This window comes from Apteryx mantelli, chromosome 9, assembly GCF_036417845.1.
Source record: "Apteryx mantelli isolate bAptMan1 chromosome 9, bAptMan1.hap1, whole genome shotgun sequence".
Taxonomy (NCBI): Eukaryota; Metazoa; Chordata; class Aves; order Apterygiformes; family Apterygidae; genus Apteryx; species Apteryx mantelli.
In genome coordinates, this window is record NC_089986.1 from 31,458,442 (window position 1) to 31,483,782 (window position 25,341).

At 50.5% G+C, this 25,341-nt stretch overlaps 1 protein-coding gene across 2 annotated transcripts in view; it reads left to right on the forward strand.

Annotated features, from left to right (window-relative positions):
- The window catches only part of IGF2BP2 (insulin like growth factor 2 mRNA binding protein 2), a 79,141-nt gene that overhangs the window by 39,483 nt on the left and 14,317 nt on the right, over nt 1–25,341 (forward strand). For both annotated transcript variants that reach the window (XM_067302107.1, XM_067302108.1), the window contains exons 3-10: nt 7,876–7,924; nt 9,187–9,238; nt 11,868–11,931; nt 17,140–17,412; nt 23,030–23,164; nt 24,342–24,464; nt 24,743–24,878; nt 25,066–25,194. In XM_067302107.1, coding sequence (XP_067158208.1) covers nt 7,876–7,924; nt 9,187–9,238; nt 11,868–11,931; nt 17,140–17,412; nt 23,030–23,164; nt 24,342–24,464; nt 24,743–24,878; nt 25,066–25,194 — 961 coding nt within the window. The remainder of the gene's footprint in view (nt 1–7,875; nt 7,925–9,186; nt 9,239–11,867; nt 11,932–17,139; nt 17,413–23,029; nt 23,165–24,341; nt 24,465–24,742; nt 24,879–25,065; nt 25,195–25,341) is intronic.

The following is a 25,341-nucleotide window of genomic DNA, read 5'->3' on the forward strand; positions in this document are numbered from 1 at the left end:
GAGGTTGGAAGGGACCTCGGGAGATCATGCAGTCCAACCCCCCTGCTCAAGCAGGGTCACCTAGAGCACGTTGCACAGGATTGTGTCCAGGCGTGTTTTGAGTATCTCCAGAGAAGGAGACTCCACCACCTCTCCGGGCAACCTGTGCCAGTGCCCTGCCACCCTCACAGTGAAGAGGTTTTTCCTCATGTTCAGAGGGAATTGTCTGTGTTTCAGTTTGTGCCCATTGCCTCGCGTCCTGTCACTGGGCACCACTGAAAAGAGTCTGGCCCCATCCTCTTGACACCCTCCCTTAAGATACTTGTACACGTTAATAAGATCTCCTCTCAGCCTTTTCTTCTCCAGGCTAAACAGGCCCAGCTCTCTCAGTCTTTCCTCATAAGAGAGATGCTCCAGTCTCCTTATCATCTTTGCAGCCCTTCGCTGGACTTGCTCCAGTAGGGCCATGTCTCTCTCGCACTGGGGAGCCCAGAACTGGATGCAGTACTCCAGATGTGGCCTCACCAGGGCTGAGTAGAGGGGGAGGATCACCTCCCTCGACCTGCTGGTGATGCTCTTCCTCATGCACCCCAGGATACCATTGGCCTTCTTGGCCACAAGGGCACACTGCTGCCTCATACTTAACTTGGTGTCCACCAGCACTCCCAGGTCCTTCTCGGCAGAGCTGCTTTCCAGCAGGTCAACCCCCAACCTGTACTGGTGCATGGGTTTATTCCTCCCCAGGTGCAGGACCCTGCACTTGCCTTAGCTGAACTTCATGAGGTTCCTCTCCTCCCACCTTTCCAGCCTGTCCAAGTCTCTCTGAATGGCAGCACAGCCCTCTGGGGTATCATCGGCCACTCCTCCCAGTTTTGTATCGTCAGCAAACTTGCTGAGGGTGCACTCTGTCCCTTCATCCAGGTCATTGATGAAGAAGTTGAACAAGACTGGAGCCAGGACTGACCCCTGGGGGACACCGCTAGCTACAGGCCTCCAACTAGACTCTGTGCCGCTGATCACAACCCTCTAAACTCTGCCATTCAGCCAGTTCTCAATCCACCTCACTGCCCACATCATCTAACCCACACTTCCTGAGCTTGTCTGTGAGGATGTTATGGGAGAGAGTGTCAAAAGCCTTGCTGAAGTCAAGGGAGACAACATCCACTGCTCTCCCCTCAACCAGCCAGCCAGTCATTCCATCAGAGAAGGCTATCAGATTGGTTCAGCATGATTTCCCCTTGGTGAAGCCATGCTGACTACTCCTGATCACCTCCTTGTCCTCCACATGCTTAGAGATGGCCTCCAGCATGAGCTGCTCCATCACCTTTCCTGGGATGGAGGTGAGGCTGACTGGCCTGTAGTTTCCTGGGTCCTCCTTCTTGCCCTTTTTGAAGACTGGGGTGACATTGGCTTTCTTCCAGTCTTCAGGCACCTCTCCTGTTCTCCATGATCTTGCAAAGATGATGGAGAGTGGCTTAGCAATAATGTCTGCCAGCTCCCTCAGCACTCATGGGTGCATCCCATCGGGGCCCATGGATATGTGGGTGTCAGGTTTGCTTAAATGATCTCTAACCCGACCCTCCTCAACCAAGGGGAAGTCTTCCTTTCTCCGGACTTTCTCTCTTGCCTCCAGGCTCTGGGGTTCCTGAGGGCTGACCTGAGCAGTAAAGACTGAAGCAAAGAAGGCATTCAGTAACTCTGCCTTCTCTGCATCCTTCGTCACCAGGGCACCCACCCCATTCAGCAAAGGCCCCACATTTTCCCTAGTCTTCCTCTTGCTACTGATGTATTTGAAGAAGCTCTTCTTGTTGTCCTTCACATCTCTAGCCAGATTCAATTCCAAACAGGCCTTAGCCTTCCTCGTCACATCCCTGCATACTCTGACAACGTTCCTATATTCCTCCCAAGTGGCCTGTCTCCCTTTCCACTTTCTGTATACTTCCTTCTTCTGGTTGAGTTTTGCCAGGAGCTCCTTGCTCATCCATGCAGGTCTCCTCCCTCTGCTTGACTTCCTACTCATAGGGATGCACTGCTCTTGAGCCTGGAGGAGGTGATGTTTGAATATTAACCAGCTCTCTTGAACGCCCCTTCCTTCTAGGGCCCTAACCCATGGGATTCCTCCAAGTAGGTCCCTGAAGAGGCCAAAGTTTGCTCTCCTGAAGTTCAGGGTTGCGATCCTACTTAGTGCCCTGCCTCCTCCTCGCAGGATCCTGAACTCCACCATCTCATGGTCACTGCAGCCAAGGCTGCCCCTGACCTTCACATCTTCAACTAGTCCTTCTTTGTTTGTTAGAACGAGGTCCAGCAGCACACCTCTCCTTGTTGGCTCCTCCACCACCTGTGTCAAGAAGTTGTCACCAGTGCTCTGCAGGAACCTCCAGGACTGTTTGTGCCTAGCTGTGTTCTTTCCAGCAGATATCAGGGTGGTTGAAGTCCCCCATGAGAACCAGGGCCTGGGATCGTGAGGCTACTTCCAGCTGTCTGTTCAAGGCCTCATCGACTTCCTCTTCCTGATCAGGTGGCCTGTAGTAAACACCCACAACTGTGTCACCCATGCTAGCCTGCCCTTTAATCCTTACCCATAAGCTCTTGACTCGCTCTTCATCCACCCCTAGGCACAGCTCAATACATTCCAGTTGCTCTCTCACATAAAGAGCAACTTCACCACCTCGCTTTCCTGGCCTGTCTTTCCTAAAAAGCACATAGCCATCCATGACAGCACTCCAGTCATGCAAGCTATCCCACCATGTCTCTGTAATGGCAATGAGATCATGGCCCTGTGACTGCACACAGATCTCTAGTTCTTCCTGTTTGTTCCCCATGCTGCGTGCGTTGGTGTACAGGCATTTCAGGGAGGTGATCGAGCATGCAGGTTTCCCAGGAGGGATACAAGAGGATCCTCCATAGCCACATCCCATGTGCACTTCCCTGGCTGCATTCACTTGCTGGAGGCGTCCTGACTTGAGCTGTCTTTTGCCAACTGCCCTGGCACTATAACTCTCCCCTTCCCCCATCTTTCCTAGTTTAAAGCCCTCCTTACCATGTTGGCCAACCTGTTGGCAAAGACCCGCGTGCCCCACCTCGTGAGGTGGATCCCATTTCTTGCCATCAGTTGTCGATCTTCAAACAGGGTCCCATGATCATAGAAACCAAAACTCTGTTGCCAACACCAGCGGCACAGCCAGTCGTTAACTTGGAAAGTCCGTCTCCTCCTCCTCTCATCCATCCCCCTCACTGGCAGGATTGAGGAGAAGATGACCTGGGCTCCCAGGCCCTTGACCACCATCCCCAGAGCTCTGAAATCCTGCTTGATGGTCTCCAGTTTGCCCTTGGTGTCATTAGCACCCACATGGAAGAGCAGCAGGGGTAATAGTCTGAAGTGTGGACAAGCCTTGGCAGTCTTTCCATGACATCTCTCACACGAGCCCCTGGCAGGCCACAAACCTCTCTAGACATGAGGTCAGGTTGGCAGATAGATGCCTCCGTCCCCTGCAGCAGGGTGTCCCCCACAACAATCACCCGCCGCTTTTTCCGGGCATTCCGGCAAGGCACAGGGTCTGTTGTCCCAGTTACTTCCCTTGCAGCCATGCCCATCTCCTCCTCATCCTGGAGGGCAGTAAACCTGTTCTTCAGCTGCAAGTCTTCGGGAGGAGTAGGAGCCTTTCTCCTCCCACGAGCAGTGACCAGTTTCCAGCCTTCTTCTATGATGTTATGATGTACCGTTTCACACGGCACAGAGCCCTCCGGCAACTCCACTGCTGTGGGGGGTTGGGACTCCCGAAGCTGCACAGTCTCCGAGAATACCCTGTCTATCTCTTGCTCAGCTTCTCGGATGCTGCGCAGCCTACTGACCTCCTCCTGTAACTCCCTTACCCGACGACACAACTCGTCAACAGCAGCACACCTCCTGCAGGAGAGCTGACTGCCAGCCCAGGCCTCCCGGAGAGGCCCCAAGCACTCCCTGCAGCCTGAGACCTGTAGGGCTGCATCTGCTATCAGAGGGTCTGTCTGGGTCCCAGCCTCTGACACAGCAGCTCCAACAGCCACTGGGGAACACGCTGTGTGGCGTGTCACAACCATGCTTGAGGAGGCGTACGCCACAGGGAACAGAAACGAAGGTACCTTCGTGCGCCCTTCTGCGCGAACTGCTGCGCAAACTGCTGCGTCTGTTCGCTGCCTCTGTTAGCTGCGCTCTCACCAGGCCCCTTTCACAAATAGGTGTGTGCAAAGGTAGTTTCTCACGCCTCAGAACAAGCCTGCAAAACAGTTTTCCCGGCACAACCAGCTCTGAGCAGGGTTAATTCCCAACAAGATTTAATGAAACATTTGAAACCAGAAATGTGTTTCTCCTTTTGTCTGCCAACCTGCAGAACATGCAAGTGTCCCTTGGTTGTGCTGCAGCATTATTTGGACCCCTTCCAAAGAATCAGCCACTGAGTGGTTTCCAGCTCATGCAGTTGGTTTTATTGTTTCTTTGTTTTGTGAAGGGGGGCAAGACGTGGATTTCTTTTATATGCTACATTTTCAACAGTCTCATTTTCCAACCATTAAAGACAGTTGACCAGTGATGAAATACAGCTATATGGTTTTCTTAAGAGCACCCACTGTGGCTCTCAGGGATGCTGGCTGTAGTCTGCAGGACAGCAGAGCTCCCAGAAGTCACAACAGCAGCAAGCACAGGTCTGTGCGCAGGCCATAGTGACTCTCAAACATTTTTTCAGAGCGTGTGTTGCTCGTGGCTTGCTAATGGCTGGCAGTATGGAAGGGAGGCTAAATTGGTGATTTCTTGCAGAAATGGAGATGTTTAGACACTCCACTCTTGAGAACGGTCCTGCATGAGCTGCTGGTTCACCTGCCCCTACAAACACAGGCTCTTCCAGCTTCCCTGCCTTCGATGGGTGCTCGGCGGTAACGTCTCGCAGAGCAGGGTTCCTGGTGTCATCACGTCGCCTGCCACCAGGATGCTTTGAGACAGAGTGTTGCCCTACCCTTGCAATGCAGCCAGCAACTCTCTCCCAGGGGGCTGGTTAGTAACGACTCTGTCACTAGCCATCTGTCATCAGTCCTCACTTTCCATTGTTTCAGTCTGAACTCTGAAAACAGCTGGACTCCGTACCGGACCCAACAGCCAAGGGCAGTGTGCCACAGGAGGTGCCCGAGCTTTAGGAAATGAGCAGTCGGCCCTGGGACGGTTCAGGCAGGCAGGGCAAAGAGTTTCGGTGAGGATGAGCTAGTCACAACTCTGCTGCTACCACTGATGGCCCAAGGTTCATCCTGCAAATCTTAAAAGATTTGGCTCAAAGCCCCTTAAGTGCTGACAGTAAGCTGGGGTTGCTGGCGATCCTCCGCACCCCCAGGGGCTGGTTCAATACAAGCCAGTACCGCGCTCCCCATTGGGGCAGGGCAAGCCCAACATTGTGTTGGGTCAGGAGCAGGGCTGGCAGTTTGAGGGGAGCTGTTATCCCCTGTACTCAGCACTGGGGACGCCACCCCTGGATCCCATGTCCAGTTTTGGGCCCCAGCTGCAGGAAGGAGCTGGAGAAATTGGAGATGGGCTGCAGAGGTCTGCCAAGATGGGCCTGGGTCAGGAGCACAGGGTACTCATGAGAAGGGGCTCCTGGGCCACTTTGACTGGCAAAGTGGAGGCAAAAGGTTGGGGCTTGGGAGGCTCAGGCTGGGTGTGAGGAGCAGCTCCTTCCCCAGGAGGGTGGCGCAGCCCCGGGACAGGTCACCAGAGAGGGTGATCTCCCTCGCTGCGGCTTTTTGGGATTCACGAAGTCCCAGCAAAGGCAGGGTTGCCCTGAGCTGGCGCTGGGGACAGTCCTGCTCTGCACGAGCGGCTGGCCAGGAGCCCCCAGAGGCCCCTCCACCAGCACTGCTGCGGGACTGTGATTCATATGCTGTTTGTTTTTTCTCAACAGATATTGAAACTGTTGTTGCTATCATTTTTTTCGTTATTTCAAGCTTTGCCTCCCTTTTTATTCTCAGCTAAATTCCTGGCTGATTTGCTGTTAGGGGCTGGCAATAAGTGGGCCAAAGAAAGCTCCTCTTTCCTTCAGGTACAGTCTACCTTTTCCTACAGTCTTTAATTCACTTGTTAGCTTCTGCGCCTGCAGGAAGGAGAACTGGCTGTTCCCTTCAGCCCCATGGGCAGCTGCAGGATTGTCTTTGCACATAGCAGATTTGCTCTTCCTATAGCTGGTATTAATTCCTCCTTGAGCTCATCTTCCTTTCTGCTGCATTATTGAGTCTGGCACAAGGAACTCCAGAAGGAAGGACAAACCTTTGCAAAAACAGTGATGCCTCCAGCTGCTGATCCATGCTCAAAAACCAGGCATGTGTGTGTGTGTGAGGAAGTGGTTTGGCATGAAAACTAATCTCTGCCGTTGAGAGACATAGTCCCACTCTGACCTTTGCAGCTGCCACTGCTGCCACTGCTTCTTGCATCAGATTTAGTGGTCATGCAGCTGCAGAGTAAGTCAACTTCATGAGCTGATCTTGTCAGAAAACAGCAGCAAAAAAGGAAAAGATAATGCTCCGTTGACTGCACCAGCCCAGGTACCGGTGCACCATGAAGCCAGCAGACACCATTACGTGAGTGCTGGGATATCCAAAGATGAGAGTATTAGGGCTGGACCAGATGAGAATATAGGACAGTTTAGCTGGAGCTAAGCAGGATTAGGAATGCAGATCTAGGTGCTGGATCTCAAGTCTTCCCACGCGTAAAGGTACCTCTTTGGTGCTCAGAAACCCCAAATCCCATTGTGTGCCAAAGGCTCCCCTGGAGAGCAGCCTGTAGTGATCTGCTGTACAGATCTACCCCCTCACTGTGTGCGCTGGAAGCCAGCCATGGAGTAGCGGTCTGCACCCTGTCTCCAAACAGCCTTGGAGCCTCCCAGTTGGGGAACACCTCTGCATCTGATTTCTAGATCACATAGTGGGACAGTGAAGGCATTGATGGCTTGACTGGATTCTCCATGGTCTCGGCTCTCCCAGAAGTCACTAGTGCCCACCCATCTTTTCCTGCAGCGATGCTGGGGAGTCATTTGGTGGCCATTCCCTCTTAGGAAGCCTTTGCAATGCTTGCTGCGCTCCCGTGCCCTGAGGCCGCACCATGGCCAAGTTGGGTATGGTAGCCACCACATTCAAGGGCAGGCCTCAGAGAAGTGGATTTAGGGGCTGGCTGTACGTTTCCCCACTGAAAGCAGCCAGGTCTTGCAAGGAACTGAACAGCAGCAATGCACGCCTTTGGGGTCTGTAAAACATAGCTGCCTCCCCTGAATAAGAGTGGGCCCAAGACCCCTTTGCAGGGGAGCATGTGCTCATAGCCTGGTTGCCGTTGATCTCAGAGATGGGGTGGAAAGCAGGGCCGCTGAGCGATGGGACTCAGGTGTCTGGGCACTGTGTCCTCCACCAACCCAGGATATGCAAGGCTCTCCTGGTTTGTGAGCTAAGTGCAGGCCCTTGCAGCCAGACCCGGACTGGGGGGCAGCATGATTGGCTACGCACATGTGTGCAGGGACCCTGTGATCCTGGCTGTACCTGTGCGACTGTGTGCTGTGAATCTGGAGGTTTTCATTTTGAGAGGTTTCCTAGGAAACACAGAACAGCAGCCCTGATGGGAAGGGATTTCTCCTGAGACAGGTTCAGCCCCAGTGGAAAGTGGCCGGTTGAGAGCTAAGTGAAATGGCTTTCCCTGGGTCTCGGAACTCCTTCAAAGAAGGTCGCTTTCGCTCAGCCCTGGGCTCTCTGTGGGTCTGGGAAGCCGGGTGTTTTTGCAAGCTCTCACCAGCTGGCATGTGGTTTCCAGAAAGCCTTTGGGAATTGCTGCCCTCCTGTTGCAATGTGCGGCATGTGCATTCCTTCAAATCGTAACCTGGGGCTTTGTCTTTGCAGGAGCAGGAAGATCCAGATCCGGAATATTCCCCCCCACCTGCAGTGGGAGGTAAGAAGCACTGTGCTTCCCTTCTGTTTCCCCTCCAGGGGCAAGGCGATTTTAAAAGCACCTCCATTTATTTCCTCCTCCTCTGTTCTTACCTGAGCAGTGGTAGCTGAGCTGCCGAGAGTGTGTGATTGGCACGTGCTCCCCTTTTAGCTTTCCAGCAGCCCAGGGCGGGAGGCAGAGAGTAAACTGTGGTGCAAAGGAGAAGTCTCCTGCCTGGTTGTGGCTCCCAGGGTCCCAGGGCTGCTCTGAGCAATAGAGGGTCTTTGAGATAACAGAGGCAGGTTGATTTAAGCAGGTGGGCAAAGGCTCTGAAAGGCTTGAGACAGTGCTGTCTCGAACACGGCTGTGAGTGCCTCTGAGTGTCTGCTGATGTCTCTCTGCTCACCTGCACAAGTGGCCGGCTTTGAGGAAATTGCAGGGCATTTGCTCTGATGCTCGGCTACGGCTTTCATCACTGTGAGGCTATGAGATGAGCAAGACAGGGAGGAGATCAGCTGCCATAATGCATGAGCTGTGAACCAGACTGAAGTGAGAATCACAGAATAGGTAAGTCCTCCTGATAACAACACAGCCGAGAGGTCAGACCAGTAAATACCAGCTGCAGGGCACTCTTGTGCAATGCTGGGAGTGTGTCTTGTGTCCAAGTCTGGGTTCCTGATCATTGGCCCATCTGGGGTGGATCGGATATGCCCCGATTTGGGGGAGAAGGAGCATCAAGTGCTCTTCAAGATGAGTGTATTTGCTCAGCCTTAGAGATGGTGGCTGTGTTGCCTTGAGAGTGATTTCCAATTCTGATGCCTGCTATTAGGAAGATGAGCAGAGAGACTCAGCTCTGTAGTTCCTTTGGTGCCAGTCCTGTTTGTGCTAAGAAAGTAATCTCTTTCTTAGGATGCTTCTTTGCCAACTCTGAAAATAGTCTGACCACTAAGAACGCAAATCCCATGTGTTTTCAGTGCCCTTTGCAGAAACTGGGCTTGCTGCCTGATCGTGCATTGGGGGGGGCAGTACTTTCTCTAATAAGTCTCAAAGTGCCTTTAATACATCTGTCACAACAGCTGGGTATTGAAATCCAGCAGAAACAGGCTAGGGAGCCCATTGCCTACTGCAGGTGAGTTCTTCATCATAGGTGAAGTGGGGTTTGAGCTTGGCTCTCCCCTGTCCCCTCCTTGCCAAGGTTGGCTGAGGACAGCAGGAGAGTGCCTGCCTGCCCAGCAGCCTCTCCTGCCTGCTTCACCTGCGTTGTTTGCTGCTTTCTCTGCCAGGTGCTGGATGGCCTATTAGCTCAGTATGGGACTGTGGACAATGTAGAACAAGGTAAGACAGTCTAGCATGGGTCCTCATCTGTGCAAAAATCCCAGCACCTCTCCCCAGTTCTGCCTCCCCTCTGCAGGAGAAAGAAACACTCTTTTCAGGACCTAATAGTGTGAAATCTGCTTTGCCCAGTAATTTGGAACTGGGTTAGATCCTGCTGACACATGTTCCCAACCTCTGCTGGCAGCACAGGGCAGAGGCAGGACCTTCTGTCTGGTGGCAAGATGACTTGGCCCATGAATCCTCCAGCCTCCAATGCTTCTGCTGGGTTGGCTTCTCCTGGTTGCCAGGCATGTGCCCTTGTCTCTGTGAAGGACATGCGGTTTGCGATGACACGAACTGGCCACATGCTGTTTGAGCAGGGCATGGGAAGGGGGTTTTGCCAGAGCACATCAGGAAGCACAGGGCTGCCTGCACAGAACACCAGGAGGTGCCCAGAGCCGATCCCACGTGTCCCTGAACCGTCAGGCATGTGGCTGCTCATATTGCACAGGCACAGGGCCAGTCTGGGACTGTGCAACAGTTTGTTTTTCTGCTCACAGCACTTGGCATTAATCCTCTCATGAAAATGAAATGCATGTTATTGTTTGGGACCTGCCCCTGCCATCATATCAGCTCACTCAGAGCAGCAGTGCCAGTTATGTCCAGCTGTGACACGCATTCTTTTGGCTCTCACCCCTCACCCCTGGTAAGGCTGGCAAGGCCTGGCCTTGCAGCCTTGTAGACAAATACCGTAGCCTTCGTAGACAAATCCTGGATGCTGGAACCAGCCTGGGACAGTTGCAGATCCCTAGTGAGACCTCCACACCAGCACCTGTATGCACATCCCGAGCTAGTTCTGGGGTGTCAGAGTTAGCAAGGCCACGGTCTGCACGTGGAAGAATGTGTTTTTGCTGCTGGATCTTTTTCAGGGCAGTCACATGCAGAATATTTTGAGTGCATTTTTGAAAAGATGTTTCCTGGCCCTGCCAGACATGAAATGCTCTCGCTGAGTCCCACAGGACTCAGCAGTCAGTTTTAAGACAGGAGTGAGACACTGGAAGCAATTTCCAGCCCCACACCAGGAAGATGCTCAGAAAAAAAATGTGTGCCAAAAGGCTCCAAGACATAGTGTGCACCTCAAAGAAGCCACCTCAAACCTGCTGGTGTCTCCTCCAGCCCTTCAGGACCAGATGCTCCAGCTGAACATGTCAAACTCCCCTTGGTCAGCTGGATGCCTAAAGCCCAGGTAGCTTTAGATGGCATCTGTGTGTAAACTGTCCTTTTTATGAACAACACTGCTTCCCTCAGTCCAAAAGGCCTCTGCTGTCAGCAGAGCCACCTTTCTCCACAGGGGATGGTGATGGCAGCGTCAGGAGCAGAGTCTGTTCTCCACAGTCTGCGCTCTAGAGCCTGCTCTCAGGGGATACTCTTGCTGTTCAGAAATGACACCCTGAGCCTGCAGTGCCTTTCCTCTAGTTCCTGTCTGGCCACAGTGCAATTCTCCCCACTGGAGCTATGAAATGCAGCCAAGGCTGGGCTGGTCAGTAAAGCGAGGCTTCCCAGTATTGATTTATCTCCTGTGGATCAGTCCTGTTGCACAGAGGGGAGTGGAAAAGCAGGGGAAACCCTAACAGCACAGGACATGAAGGAAAAATGTTGCTGCCCAGTCCTGCTTTGGCTTGGCTGGGTAGGACAGCCAGCACCAGCTGAACCCAGTGTCCAACCACAGGCCACAGACTGTTAGGAACATGACTTTTCCAGAGAAGCTGTAGAGAGAGACCTAAGCAGTCATCTGCTTGCAGCTCAGACTAAAGGACCTTGAGTTGCCAGGATCTCCATCTTAAACCGGCAAAGGGCATCTCCTTTGCTTGTCCAGCTACATCCTTGTTCTCGGGGAAAAAATACAGCAGCACTGTCTGGGATCCCTCCTCACTCTGTGTATGGTGCATCTTGGAGGCCCCAGCCCAGGCTCACAGGGTTGCCTAGTAAATTTTTTCGGGACCAGACTAGCACACAGGCAATGGGGAAAGTAAAACTGTGCTGCCTCACGCATACAAGTGTCTAAGGAGAGATATGTGGCTCCAAATTATTCCCAGGTGGGCATGATGATTTAAGTTGACCTTAGCAGAAATGGGTCCCATGTGCATTTTAGCTATGCCCAACTGTGCCCCCCAACACCTGAGATCAGCTCTTCTCCCCCAGAGCACAGCTGCTTTTTCAGTCCGTAGAGAGGGACTGCAGTTGGCTGAGCAGAGCAGAGAGGCACCAGACAAGTGGGAGTCCAGCAGAGTGGAGCGTAGCAACTTTAAGACACTCATGCTTTACTCACCCATGGATCTCAGCTTGAGTTAAAAAACTTCTGAGGAATTTGCAAATGAAACGGGTCTGATTCATTGTTTTGTTTAACGATGTCTGTTGCTGCCCAGGCCACAGTTATCGGTGGGGGGTAATCACCCTGGCCATCCAGACAAGCTGCATGCACAAGTTCACCCCCTACACAGTGGGCAGGGCCATCCAGTATGAGAGAATTATGCTCCAACTCTCAACTCTTGTGTTTGCAATTTGCTGACGTACCAAGCGGGGGCCAACAATGGAGATGAAGGCCGTCTTCTTACATGAGCTAACGCACCCTGTGTTGCTTTTCCCTCAGTCAACACAGACACAGAAACAGCAGTTGTCAACGTAACGTATGCAACTAAAGAAGAAGCAAAAGTGTAAGTGGCTTTAGTTTTGTTTTACCTTTTCTCTCTCTCTCTTTCTCTCTTCCCCTTGGGAATGTTTACAAGTTTGCCAAATCAGGTGGCAGCCACTTTGTCTCATGCTCTACAGAACTGTCAAGGGCTGGTTTGTCTCCGTATAACGAGGACAGATGTTGTCTGTGATGCTATGGTATTCTCCATAGAAGGTTGCAGCCCTTCAGTGTTGAGGGAGAGTAGACCCTAGATGATCCGTGCCCTGACCAGCCCTGTCGGCAACTCCATCTGCTACAGACCTTCCAGACAGGACAAATTTGCCGACAACCGCCCTAACTTTTCCCTTTCCCAGTGAAGTTTAGGTATTTTCCGCTAGCCATTTTTCCGAACTGCACCATTCTTTGTTATTTTTTTTCTTCTCTGTAGGCCTCATGGGCTTGTTTCTAAGATCTTATAGTGTAATCTTCAAGCATCTCAAGGGCCGTCTGTCTGTCCCCTTCTGGAGCCATCAGACTGCTTGTGCTTGTGTCCAAGGTGGTTTTTAATTGATGTGGGAGTAGGTTTGCGGGATGCAACAGCAAGTGCTTTGCTCAGATCTGAGTGGATCATGCTGAACTTTCTAATAGTAGCTCTCCTTAAGATACAGCAAACATATTTTGGTTTTAACTTGAGCTGTGTTGTGTCCTACTTCTGCTGTGGTTCTGTTCACTTTGAAAGCCCAGTATTCCTTGTCTCTTTGTACTGATGATTGCACCATCAACAAGCCTAAAAATGAGGTGGGGAGCTGAGTTCTACTCCAGGGGTCTGCTGATCCTTAAGGATCCTTTGTATCAAGATGTGGGTGATCAGGCAGTACCTGGCTGAGAAAAAATGATGTGAATTGTCAAACAAGGAAGGATGTCTGGGTCCCAGTTCTTCTCTTTGTCAGGAGCCCAGCTCAGCAGATCTTTTACAATGCTGTGACTTTTTTAGAATTACACTGAGTGATTCTTTTCTCCCTGAAGACAGGTGCTAGCTGGAGTTCTGCATCCTCACTGTTTTGGGGCCAGCAGTCATCTCCACCTTCTACTCTTCCCCCAGTGCTGACCAGTCTCCTGCCTCCTCTCCTCTCTGGGAGATGGGGTTTCTCACAGTCTCCCACAGTCTGTGTGCATGCAGCATTTGTCCATCTCTGGGGCCATCAGCCCAGTCTCTCCATGCTAGCCCTGTGGTTGTCCCCTTTTCTTCTGTACCTTCTCCTCTTGCCTTCAAGCGGCTCTCATCTGTTCTAACTTGCAATGCCCTTTGGATCCTGTCTTTCCTGAAAGCCTCTACATGGTCGCAGGCTATGTTCTCCACAGTGGCCTTGTCTTCAAGGAGCAAACGGCTCTAGAAAAATGCGAGTCAGGTCAGATAAGCAGTTCATCAAGGAGCCATCTTCACAGGTTGGAATTCTAGGTGTGAATTGGGAATGCACTATATTCATCACTGGTACGTCTAGCCACCCAGTCTGAGGGGTGACAGCGGTGGAATATGGCCAGGTGCCCCTTGTCATTTGGGGAAAATTCAAGTTGGAGACCAAAATTTTCAGAGAGTGTCAACTCCTGCTTCCTGGAGCTAAGAAAAAGACAAGCATCCCTTGCCTAGGCCTTGGGCAGCATGCAGGCCTGGTTCAAAATATTCCAGTGAAAGAGCCATTTGGTAACCATGACTGCCACATATATAGACTTAACTTTCTCACAGGAATGATACAATACATCCACGACAGTCATATTTAATGTAAAAAAGGAGAATGTCCTAAAACAAGGATACTCATTAAAGAAAATAACAAGCACAAGAAAACCAGTTAATAAACTTCTAAAAGGCTTTCAAAAAGTTCCCCTGCCATGGAGAAGATAGAAGGTCTTTGGATGGATAAATAACTGGTTAAAAGATGTGAGGTGGAGGAGAGTGGTCAATGGCCAGTCTCTGAAGAGGATGGAGATCAGCAGAGGGCAAATTGCTTGTGTGTTGTGTAGAGACACTATAGAAGAGGCTTGAAGAAATGCCACTTGTCAAGAAAAACTTTAAAAGAATGGAAGAACCTGCCGTGCCTGTGGATCAATGGATTAGTGGTTGTATAAAGTCATCCCTCAAGATCCATCATATCCAAAGGAGGGTAACAGAAAAAATTACGAATTCTGGCAATTTAGGAGTTAATTCAGAAATGTAAGGGCTATTTCAAGCAAAACACTTTGTTACAGACTTGTAAAGACTTCAGTGCTATGTTAGAGACCAGCACTAAATTAGCTACAGGTAAGTGATTAACATATCTCATAATTAGTGGCCAAGGTATTTTTGATGTAACTAAGAGGCAAGTCAAAACTGAGTTCATGCAAGAAAAAGCCATAGATAGGCTAGTTCCCAAATGCAAATGTTAACAAGTTTGGAGCCAATTCTGTGTCCTGCCATTTAACAGATGCCTGCAGAGCACTGAAATAAGAAAAACTGATCATGATGGAAAAACAGTTGTAGCTGAGGTTTTAGTTGATAGTAAATTGATGTGTGTAGAAAGCACGATTTTCCAATGCAATGAGAGTCTTGTTCCATTTTAGAGAGGATGCAGCACTGGTTTTTCTACGTAAAAACAGATGCTTCACAGCAGCATGGGACAGAGAGTTGCAGCTGCGCAGAATGCCAGCAGAGACAGATGTGCCAAAGGATTTACCACTTGTCTTGCCAGAGAGAATTCAAAATGCATTTTCCAAAAAAAAAGTGATGATGGACTGGAATGAATCTAAACCAGGTCACATATAGAGATTGTGGCTTCCCCCCAATGTTTCATATACCATTGAAAGTTTCATTTGTACAGAGATTAAAGTAAAAATTTAAGTGCACCAAACAAAACAGATAAAGAGGCCAGCTGGGTGCAATAAAGGTGTGATCACTACCATAAAACCAGATAAATTAAAGGATCTTTTAGAGGTTAAATATATAATGCTGTGACTCAGGAGTGATTCCAGTAAGAACAACTTAGGTCCTCTCTGTATTCCTGAGATAGGAGACTTCAAGAATAAACTGTTCCCTAGTGTCGTGGTAGGTCTGGCCTGGTGCCTAACTGAGTGTCTTCAAGGCCCTGTTTGCTGGTGGAAATTCCAGCAATTTCCTATCTGAATTGGCTCAGCACATGTCTGACTAGTGAGGACAGAGATGGGAAGAATGATCTGCTGGTCCAAGAAGTTGGATGTGGTTACTTGGCTAGCCTAAGAGCAAGGCAAGAAGAGAGTCCTCCTTGGGCAGAGCAAAGCAACCACGCTGGGCGCACAGTCCACTCTGAGCTGCCCTGAGAAGGGTGGTTGTGAGCAGGGCAGTGGAAGGTACCACAGGCCACAGATAAATGCATCATGAACTGAAATGTCTTGGGGTGTTTGGCAAAAAAGTGTGACAAAGAGGGCTCTCACTAACACAGCACCGCTTGGTACTTTGGGGTAAGAGACTTCAGGATTAATGGAGACACCATGATCAGTGTCATCCAGCTGGACCAAAGTCAGTCCTGCGTGGTTATGGCTCAGCGCTCTGCAGCTTGACGCACAACTGAATGATGTTTGGATGCACGGAAGAAAGGCTATGGGTTGGTTTCATGGGTATGTGTATTCAAAGTGCGTTGTTTTAGAAACAGATCACAAGGAAGACTTCATCAGAGAAATCTGACTGCAAGGCACTGCATAGATTTCAGAAGGGGAACAGAAGTACTCGTTAAATGTGAAATACAGGCCTGGCAAGGAGCTTCTTACAGCAACGTGCTCATATGCCTGCCTATAAATAGCCAGAATGAAATGCAGTAGAAAGAGGAATTGGAAATAAATATGTCTCAAGCCATCCCCACTTGTAAAAGTCATCACAATCTCAAATTACAAGTGCAGCATAGCTCTGTATCACACAGCTGAGAAGGAGTTTGGGGCAAACGGAATAGCCCAGGTACTTCAGCCCCAGCCTTACTGGAGCTAAAAAAGGAAATTGGGGTTCATGACAAAGGACACCACATGCCGCATCCTTTTCTTTGGAGCTTTGGCTGTTGTTCAGAGAACCTCTGTCTTCTGTCCCTTGCTGCATGTATGCAGAGAGCCTGCGAGACCATTTCCACACCATGTGTTAGTTTCTGCCGGTGTGCAGAGGGGCAGGCCCGGCTCTGACCAGCATCCCTGCTAAAGAAACTGCTTGGCACTGCTCTGCCCCAGCTCTCGCTCCCCTCATAAGCCACCGGAGTCCACCTGAGACAGCACTCACCCTCAACACACCCTTTTGGCTCATCCTGTGCCCTGGGAGGGCAACCATAGCAGGTTCCACAGAGTCTAGGTGGGATGGGCTCTCGCTCACTGTTTGCTCCCTCCTGGTTGCTTTGCTGGCTGCTCTTGCCCAGCTGAGGTGAGCGCGTCCATTCCTCCAGTTGGCTCTGGCGAGCCTGAACCTCTCTCACTCGCAGTTGTGTCCCTACTTGCACAGCCACGTACTGGCCTCCCACTGACTCCATGGCCCTTTGTCTCCGGCATGGTCTCACTGGCTGTTTTGATGAGCCTGCGGTAACCCCCTCTGGTCCTTTCCCAGAGTTACGGGGCAGCTTTGAACAGGCCTTTCTCTGGCACGTACTCGAGCATGCACTGGCTGTCCCTAACCATCCCTCTCTGCCACTTGAATTCATTTCTGGATGTTGCCTCCTGTTTGCAGATTTGTAAGATGGTCATGTGGACACAGCATGGGAGATCCTCCGTCCCTCTCCCCGTTCTGCCTGGTCTTGGTCTGCCAGCATAGGGCTCTGCTGTCTCTGGCGACTGTCCAGCCCTTTCTGGAGATACTCACCCTCCTTCATGTCCAGCCCCGATGGGAGCTGCGTTCCTTCACCTGTGTGAAGTGGTGTGTTCCTGGGCTCGCCTCCCACCTTGCCTGAGGAAGAGGCCCCCCGTGCCCCCAGACCTGGTGTCAGCCTGGCTGCTTGCCCAACCAGGAAGGGAACATTGTCCCACCTTGCTGGGGGTGTCTTCCTCAGCACGGTGATGGCTGAAGGATTCTGGCTTCTCTTAGTCGCCTTCAGAGTAGGATGGGAAAGGGAGGGAGAAGGAAGGGAGAAGGAAGTAGGGTGGGAGAGGGACCGTGGTCCTGCCAGGGTCTCTGCAAGAACAAGTGCTCAGGGCTGCTGGAGATGCATTCACCTCCTGAAGAGACACACTCCCGAAGCCTCAGCCTCACCGTTCCCTTCCTTTGCTTGCCTTTCAGAGCAATTGAGAAGCTCAGCAGCCACCAGTTTGAGAACTATTCCTTCAAGATTTCCTACATCCCGGATGAAGAGGTGAGCTCCCCTCCGCCCCCTCAGCGATCCCGCCGTGGGGGCCACTCTTCCAGGGAGCAGGGCTCCTCCCCGGGGGGCTCCTCACAGCCCAAACAGCTCGATTTCCCACTGCGGATGCTGGTGCCTACGCAGTTTGTTGGTGCGATCATAGGAAAGGAGGGCTTGACCATAAAGAACCTTACTAAGCAAACCCAGTCCAAGTAAGTACCTCGAATGGTTTTGTTTCCTTCCACAGGACTGTGTAGGTCCCTAGCACACGGCATACAGGGGTCAGTGGCAGGGCAGGCTGTTGTGGGTGCTAAGAATGTTTCTTTGCTTTTGACTGTCGGCAAATGCTGTTTTATCTGGTTATAACCTTCAGAGGAATGTAGCGAGTGCTGGGGGTGAGGGAGACGCAGTGCTTTGCCCCCACCAGGTGTGGGGTAACAGCACGTGGGCCAGGCCAGCTAAACCTGCAGCCTGCATCCAGAAACAAGCTGTTGCCTCCTGCTCCTGCTGGGGCAGGCAGTGCCTTCGCCTGGCCCCTGGGAGAAACAGCGTTGGGTGCTCCTGAGCTATGCGCCTGGCCCTGTTATTATCAGCTTGCAACGCTGAGTCTTGCTTCAGACCCCGTTTCCTAAATTGTTGCTGCTGGTCAGTGAGGTCTGAGTGCAGCCAGTCTCTTAAAGGGGGAGCCACGCTAACCACCACCAGAAGCAGCTTTCTGAGGCCCAATGCTTTAAAAACCAGCCCTGCACTGGGCTTCAGAGTATAGCAAACCCAGATAACACCCCCAAAACAGATCTTCTTGCTTCTCTTGGCCACTATTGCTTTAATCGTGTAGCTCTCACTCTATGAGAGTGGCTTGGGCCAAGGCTTTAGAAAAAAATGGTAAATTTGGGATAAAATGTATAAGGGGAATCCTAAAAGCAGTGACCGGTGCCCATGTGGTCTTTGCCCTTGGGATTTGCTCATCCTCCAGCGCTCAATATGGGCTAGAGATATTCTAGGGGGAAATGTGGCACTGTGTGAACATTGCCTTGAAAGGGATGTGCTTTTCATAACTGTTTGAAGCCTTCTTCTCAATCTAACATTTTTTATTTTTGAAAAAAAAAGGACTGTCTTGCTGAAGTTTTCCATGTTTCTCTTGTTAATGTTTACATTGATTTCATTTCTGATTTTCTGCATGGTTTTCTTGCACGGTTTGTTCCTGCCCAGATTTGTTTGTGTTTAACCCAAAGCTGTCTTTTCCCATGTTCATCATCCTGAAACCGATGATCCCACAGGACATAGGACTCCCGTACCAGAACCATCCACCAGGGCGTCCTATTTCTCAGAGAAGCTTTTAGAGGAAATTATTTAAATCATAATAGCGTATCTACTTGAGCCGAATTTCTTCCGGACCCAGCTGGTAATCAGCTGTCTCTGAAACATGCTGACCACTAATGATTTTTGTAATATGGTTTCCAATGTACATGTCCTAGTGGCGTGCAAATCAAAGTAGCATATAGCTCAGCATAGCTCAGGAGGATGATGTCTTTGCTGGTACTCACTTCTGCCAGTAATAGGTAAAAGACTGATGCCAAAGCCTGACTGTTCAGGTACGAAAGTTAATCTCCAGTCTGGGTAAGAGAAATATGTGAAGATTTGCATGTCTGTGTCCGTTGACTGAACCCAGGACTCAAACTTTGCTAATCAGTCAAGTTGAAAGAGAAGCTGCCCGGAGAGGGTAAAACCTGTGTCTCAGTGTACCTTGCAGAGAGAAAGGCTGGGAGAAGACCACAGGCCAATTCCTTTCTCTGTGTGTAACCTTCTCTCCTTGTCCATGAAGCAACATAGACACGAACGTTCCCTGACAGGTCGTAGAGGTTGTGGGCGGCTCCATTAGCAAGAAGTGATGGTCTGCAACAGAACAAATTAAACCACATCGTTTGGTTTTAACAGACATAATGCTTGCACAGATTGCAAAAAGAGGTTTGTACAGAAAGGAAGTCAGAACTGTAGGGAGAGGAGCTCTTTTATGAGACCAACAGCTCAGTCTAGCCGTAGAATGTGGCCACGTAGTAGCTGTGAAGGCACATGCTGCCCTCCCAGCTGCAACGTGCTGACAAATTTTAGTCAATCTGAGTCAGCCTCAAACCCTTCTTCTTCAGGTGAGTCCCCTCGTATGTTCAGCAGTGGGTGTATCCTTGCCCTGCTACCCGAGACTGGAAAGTTTTCCTTTGCATGCCCTGACTCCTGCTCCATGCGTGGTGTGAAAGGTAGGATGCGCCTGCTGCCAGTTTCTCCCAACCATGTGCTTGAGGTGAAACACTGCTGCTTGGAACAGTTTCCCCTGCAGAGCCATCTCTCCTTGCGTATTGGCTTCCAGTGCCCGCCCTGAAGACCTTGTGCCACGGAGGAAGGCCATGCTCCGTATTCTGACCTGTGTTTTGGCTTGCCTGAGAGCAGGCCACATGCCACAGCGTGCCACCACCTCTGCCCCAGCCTCAGACAAGGCGTGAACCTTGTCAGACCTGGGAATTCGCTGGCCCATGCAGTCGCGGGAGAGCCTCTTCTGGGAAGTGAGACAGCCTCGCTCTGCCTCCTCCTGCCAAGCCAAAGTGGCAGCTCTGGCCTCCAGTGCACCTTCTTCCTCCAGCAAGGCCCTGGCACAACCAACATTGCACTCTTGTGTTGACTTTGTAACAGCAACCTGGTTTGGAGTGTCAACCCACAGCTCTGTCCTTGCTCAGGGCACCCTTGGGAGGCCTCAGCGCTCAGGTCCCCTGCACCTTTTGCTGGGATCTCCCTCCTGAGGTGTGTACTCAGGGGCACTGATCCTGGCACACCTGGGATCAAGGGAGCTAGTGAAACCCCTGTTGCACAGTCCCCACTCTTATCCAGAGCTGTGCTGGGTCCCAGAATCCTCCAATTATGTAGCTAAAAGGTTCACCCCTGCTTCCACATGCAGCAATGGACAAAGATGCTTTTTTGAGGTCCAGAGGGCAAAATTTTCCCCAGATTGAGCCTTCCTCTTTCTTGACTGAGAAGGAGCCCAGGCCAAGAACCCAGTCCAGAAGACCTTCCAGCATCATTGCTGCCTTTGTAGTTTAATGAAGAGCGAGGACCATCTTTATTAAGCAGCCAAGGGGCTGGGATGCCCTAGTACTCATGTGGTACAGTCCTCTGGAGAGGGCTTTCGCTTCAAGGCCCTTGGTCTCTGAAGCATTCCCAGGCCACCCTGAAGTGCCTTGGGGTTTTTCCTGCTGCACTGCAGGCAAACCTGCTCCTTCCCTGTCCCTCTGATCCTAGTGTCTGCTGCCCCAGTCTCTTCTTCCTGTAGCGTCCCAGGGTCCCAGGCCAGCTGGCGCTGGGTATATGGGGGTTGAAGGTCACCTTCTTCATCCTCCTGTTGGACTGGTGCTGTGCAACAGTAGTCCTAGGACATGCTGGGAAGTCTGGAGTCCTCCTCCACCCTCCCACTGCTTGGGGTGGGATGTGCCTGAATAAAGTAGCTGCTTCCTGGCACCCTATCTCCACTGTGCAAACTGAACTCACATATTCGCACATTCAGGTTTGGGGTGGGGGCGGCAGTCAGCAGGCCAGCAAGACCTTCACCTATGGTTGTCCAGAATAATTGTCATTTCAGTGCATCCATTCAGTCCATCTATGCTGATGGTCTCAGCTCCTCTTTGTTGCAAAGGCATATCTCTGTGCTCTTAGCATGGCTTTGTCCTCATATGTCAGTGTCAGATTGGTAGAGGATCACCATGGTGCAATGCTTTCTGTTCCTGCCTCACAACACTTCCCATCTTCACCAAGCTCAGTTACTTGTGAATTCAAGAAGTTGCCTGACTCCGTCCAGTTAGTGGGGTTGTCAGGGCTGTTGTAGTTTCCCATTCAGTCTACCCCCAGGAGATTAACAGAGCTGTCAGCATCAAGCCAGTGTGATATCACAGCACCCCTCTGGCATATGAGCCTGTCATCATCTTCTTTGGGGCATCATAATGTATTTGCCTTCTCCCCTGCTATGGCAAAGGGAATTGCAACGGATGTCTCCCTGTCTGCCAGGAGCTTCCTTGGCCAGTTGGCTGGCCCAGGATCAGTGTCTCTGAAGGAACAAATTCTTCATGTCATCATGCTGGAGCTCCACAGAGTCCCCAGAATATCTTAGAGGATGTCACATGCAAGTGACAGCATACAGCTTGGCCACTGTGTATTGCAGACACAGCCTAAGGGAAGTCAGATCCACCTGTTCTCTTGGGGAGTGACAGAGGCATAGACATGCCTCACAAGATCGGGTTCTCAGGGGTGCAAGATTCCTCCAGCACCCCTTCGGACAATCAGAGCTCTCCTGCCCAAGTACTTCTAGCTAACAGGTGTAGAAGATCTGCTAGACAGATGTAATCTGCTAAAGGGATCAGACTCTGTCCCTCCTTTTCCCTGCTTCAGTGCTTAGCTCTAATCACACTGGGGTGCATTTTGAAGTTGATGGAGTCAGGCTTTTCTCTTAGCTTAGGGAAGGTTCACATAACTGCTCCCTCTCTACCCATTGCTTTCCTTTGATTAAGTATCCATGGTCCAACACTTTGGTTCATGAGTTCCTGGAAGAACAGGTCTGTACAAAGCCACCATGACCCAGTGGTGTCCAAACATTCCATTGAGGGAACTCTTTGGACAACAACCTTTGGTCTTGCAGTCTCTGCCCGGCAATGACCAGTGCCAATCTCAGTCCGCACATGGATCTCTTTCTTACAAAAGTGGGAAGTTGGAGCATCTGGTCTTGGCCACAGGGCATCATATTGGAGATGAGTGACTGTACAGCGTTTCCATTCCAGGCACTTGCTGTGCAGCCAAGCAGCAAGTACTGCGGCGTACCCAGAAGATCCAGGCTCGCACAGCCTCTTCTATGATAGTGCCGCCAGCGGCTGGCTGACAGGACCCTGAGATCGCTGCCAGGTTACTGACGGCAGGATGACTGCGCAGAGTCATCCTCTGGTGGAAAGAACGTGTGGACACACTTGGAGAAGAAGGAAAGGTTGCTTACAAGTAACCCATGTTCTTCAAAATGCGTGGTTCACGTACGGGAGTCTCCTACCCTGCTTTCCTCTCTCCCTCTTTCTCAGGGCCTTTGCCAGGTACGGTTCTGCAGTGAGGAACTGAAATGGAAGCAGGCATGTTCCTCCTTTCTGCCATGTGCTGAGGGGAAGGATCAGAGGAACTAGAGCACAGTCTCTACAGATACCGCAAGGGAAAACTTTCTGGTCTCACATGGAAGGGCGTGAGTACAAGTGCTGTTGTTAACGTGCACGTATGACTCCATGTCGTGAAAAACACTGGCTACTGGTAAGTTACCTTTCTCTCCTGAAGAAAATGCAACAGTCCTGGCAGAAGCTGTTCTCTGTACGGCCTCAGGTATTTTTCACAGAAAGATTGAGGTTGGAAGGGACCTCTGGAGGTCTCTAGTCCAGTCTCCTGCTCCAAGCGGGACTAGCATCAAAATTAGATCAGATTGCTCAGCGCCTTGTCCAGCTGAGGATTTGTTCTGCCCTGTCTTGATGCATCGTTTCATTTTGATTGACATCCCTCAGTTCCTAGGCAGACCTCAGATCATAGAAGCAATTGTAGTCCAAATCTGAGTCAAAACCTGATTTAAACCAACTGAAAGAAAATACTACGTGGGCTTACATGAGACAGGGTGACAGTCAAGACCCAGGTTCACCCCAAAGATTGAGCTGAGCAGATGTTGAAATGAGCCTTTCTGAATAGTGCGTTGAGCTCATAAACTCTCAAAAGCCTTCTTGCAATGTCAGTCTGGTCTCAGGGGGCTCCTCTCTGCTGATTGTTCTGCTGTAGGGTTGACATCCATCGGAAAGAGAATGCTGGTGCAGCTGAAAAGCCCATCACCATTCATGCCACACCAGAAGGGTGCTCTGAAGCATGTCGCATGATCCTTGATATCATGCAGAAGGAGGCTGATGAAACTAAATCGTAAGTCCAGTAATCCAGTACACCTGCCTTAGCAAAATCAGCAGGTTTGGTGGAAGGGATGGAAGTTCAGTCAGCTAATTTGCATGTTTAGAGAGTTCACTGATTACCACTGGAAGAGTCCCAGAATAGAATACCAGAGTCAATGATAAAGAAACCATCTTCTGTTTACCTCCCCCACACAGAGTCATTGCTTAAAAATCATTTCTGCACTGGTGTTTCTTTTCATCTACTCTTCCCTCTTTGGCAGTGGAGGAAGGTTCTTGCTGTGGGAGAGAGTTTCACAATAGAGTAACAGGGGCGATTAAAGTTACTTGAAAATTTTGTATCAGTTTTACAAAGAAATTTGAAACCAAAAATATCCATTGTTTAAAATGGAAAATTAAATGGAGATAAAATTGAAAACTAAATCAAATGGAAAATGGAAAGGAAAAATGGAAAATTACTGTAAATAATGTCGAGCTAGAAGACAGTCTTCTCTTTTGGTTTGAGCTTTTTTTCAGGTAAGTTCTGTACCCTTTTTTTGACTAGATTTAATTGCAACTTGTTATTGAGTGACTAGGCAATAAAATAACACAGAAATTCAGGGTTGATATAGATGTAAAATGATCTGTGGGTGGGAAGCTTATCATCACACAGACAATGGCAGCTGATGAGCAGCTGGTGGTATTTAGGACTCCAGACTGACTCTGGACTCTCCAGTCTGGAGAAGGGCTGACTGGGGAGGGAGGTCATAGGAATCTGTAAAGGCACCGTTGCCTGCAGAGCCTGGACAGGGACATAGATACCCACCACGTGGATGCAGATGAAATGGTCGCCTATTTGACTCAGACCAAACCCCTGTCAGTGCTTTCTCCCACAAGAACATTTCCATGGTGTGATAGTCAATGCCATAGAGGCCAGAAGCTCAGGTAGCTCCAAAGAGCACATAGGCAAACATGCATAACAAAAGTCTACTAGTGCCCGTCAAGTATAAGGTGTGACAGCAGGCTCAGGAGGTCCATGATCTTCATTTCGCCAGAAGCTGAGGAGATATAATGGTGGGAAATAGGCCTGCCTTGCTCTTCTGCTCCTTCTGCTGCACTTACTAATGCCCATTGCTGGAGACAATAGGTTTCCAGGCTTGGCAGACCTTTGTCTGACTCAGTAAACTAAGTTTTTATTTTTTAATTCATTTTAGAGCAGAAGAGATTCCCTTGAAAATCCTAGCACACAACAGTCTGGTTGGGAGGTTGATTGGCAAGGAGGGCCGAAACCTCAAGAAAATTGAGCAAGACACCGGAACGAAGATCACAATCTCTCCGTAAGTCCTGGTGGACACTGAACCTCCAGGGGCAGGGCTGGGTCTCACGCGGTCCAACACACTTGTCCCTGGAACCAGAACAGAAAGCAGTTGTGTCCTCCTGCACACGTTCCCCTTCATGTGTGGACAGTGGTGTTGGTTAGGGAGACAGCTTGTAACCTAGGAGGTGCCCACACTACCTCAGGGGAGGAAGCCTCTTCTCTAATTTGACAGTTTTCCTGTAATTTGACTTGAAGAAAGTATAACGGCGTCTCTGGTTTTGTCTGTATGTGAGCTAGTTTGCAGGATTTAACCATTTATAACCCTGAGCGGACCATCACGGTGAAGGGCAGCACGGAGGCGTGTTCAAACGCAGAAGTGGAGATCATGAAGAAGTTGCGAGAGGCCTACGAGAACGACGTTGTGGCCGTCAATGTAAGCTCCTGGACCTCCTGCCTGGGATACCAGTACTTCAGAGTCATTACCAAGGAAACCAGACAAAACTGGGAGGGGGTCAATCTGTTATGGAAAGGGCTCACCCATCACTCCCGCACTGTTTCATCAGAACCCCAGCAGCCTCATACCACATTTTACCCATTTGTCTGTGTCTTTGTTTTTCTAGCAACAAGCCAATCTGATTCCAGGATTGAACCTCAGTGCTTTGGGGATCTTCTCGACAGGGCTGTCCATGCTCCCATCTGCCACGGGGGCCCGAGGTGCTGCTGCTGCCGCTCCTTACCACCCATTTGCAGTAAGTGCAAGAGACTTTGGGGTGCTGAGAAGTTATTCCTAGAGGCCGAGCGGTCACTAGACACTTTGTTCTAGTTCTTGGGGTTGGGCAGACACCATGCCTGTAAAAGCCATATCTTGGAGAGCCTTGAACAAGAGCTCTGACTCT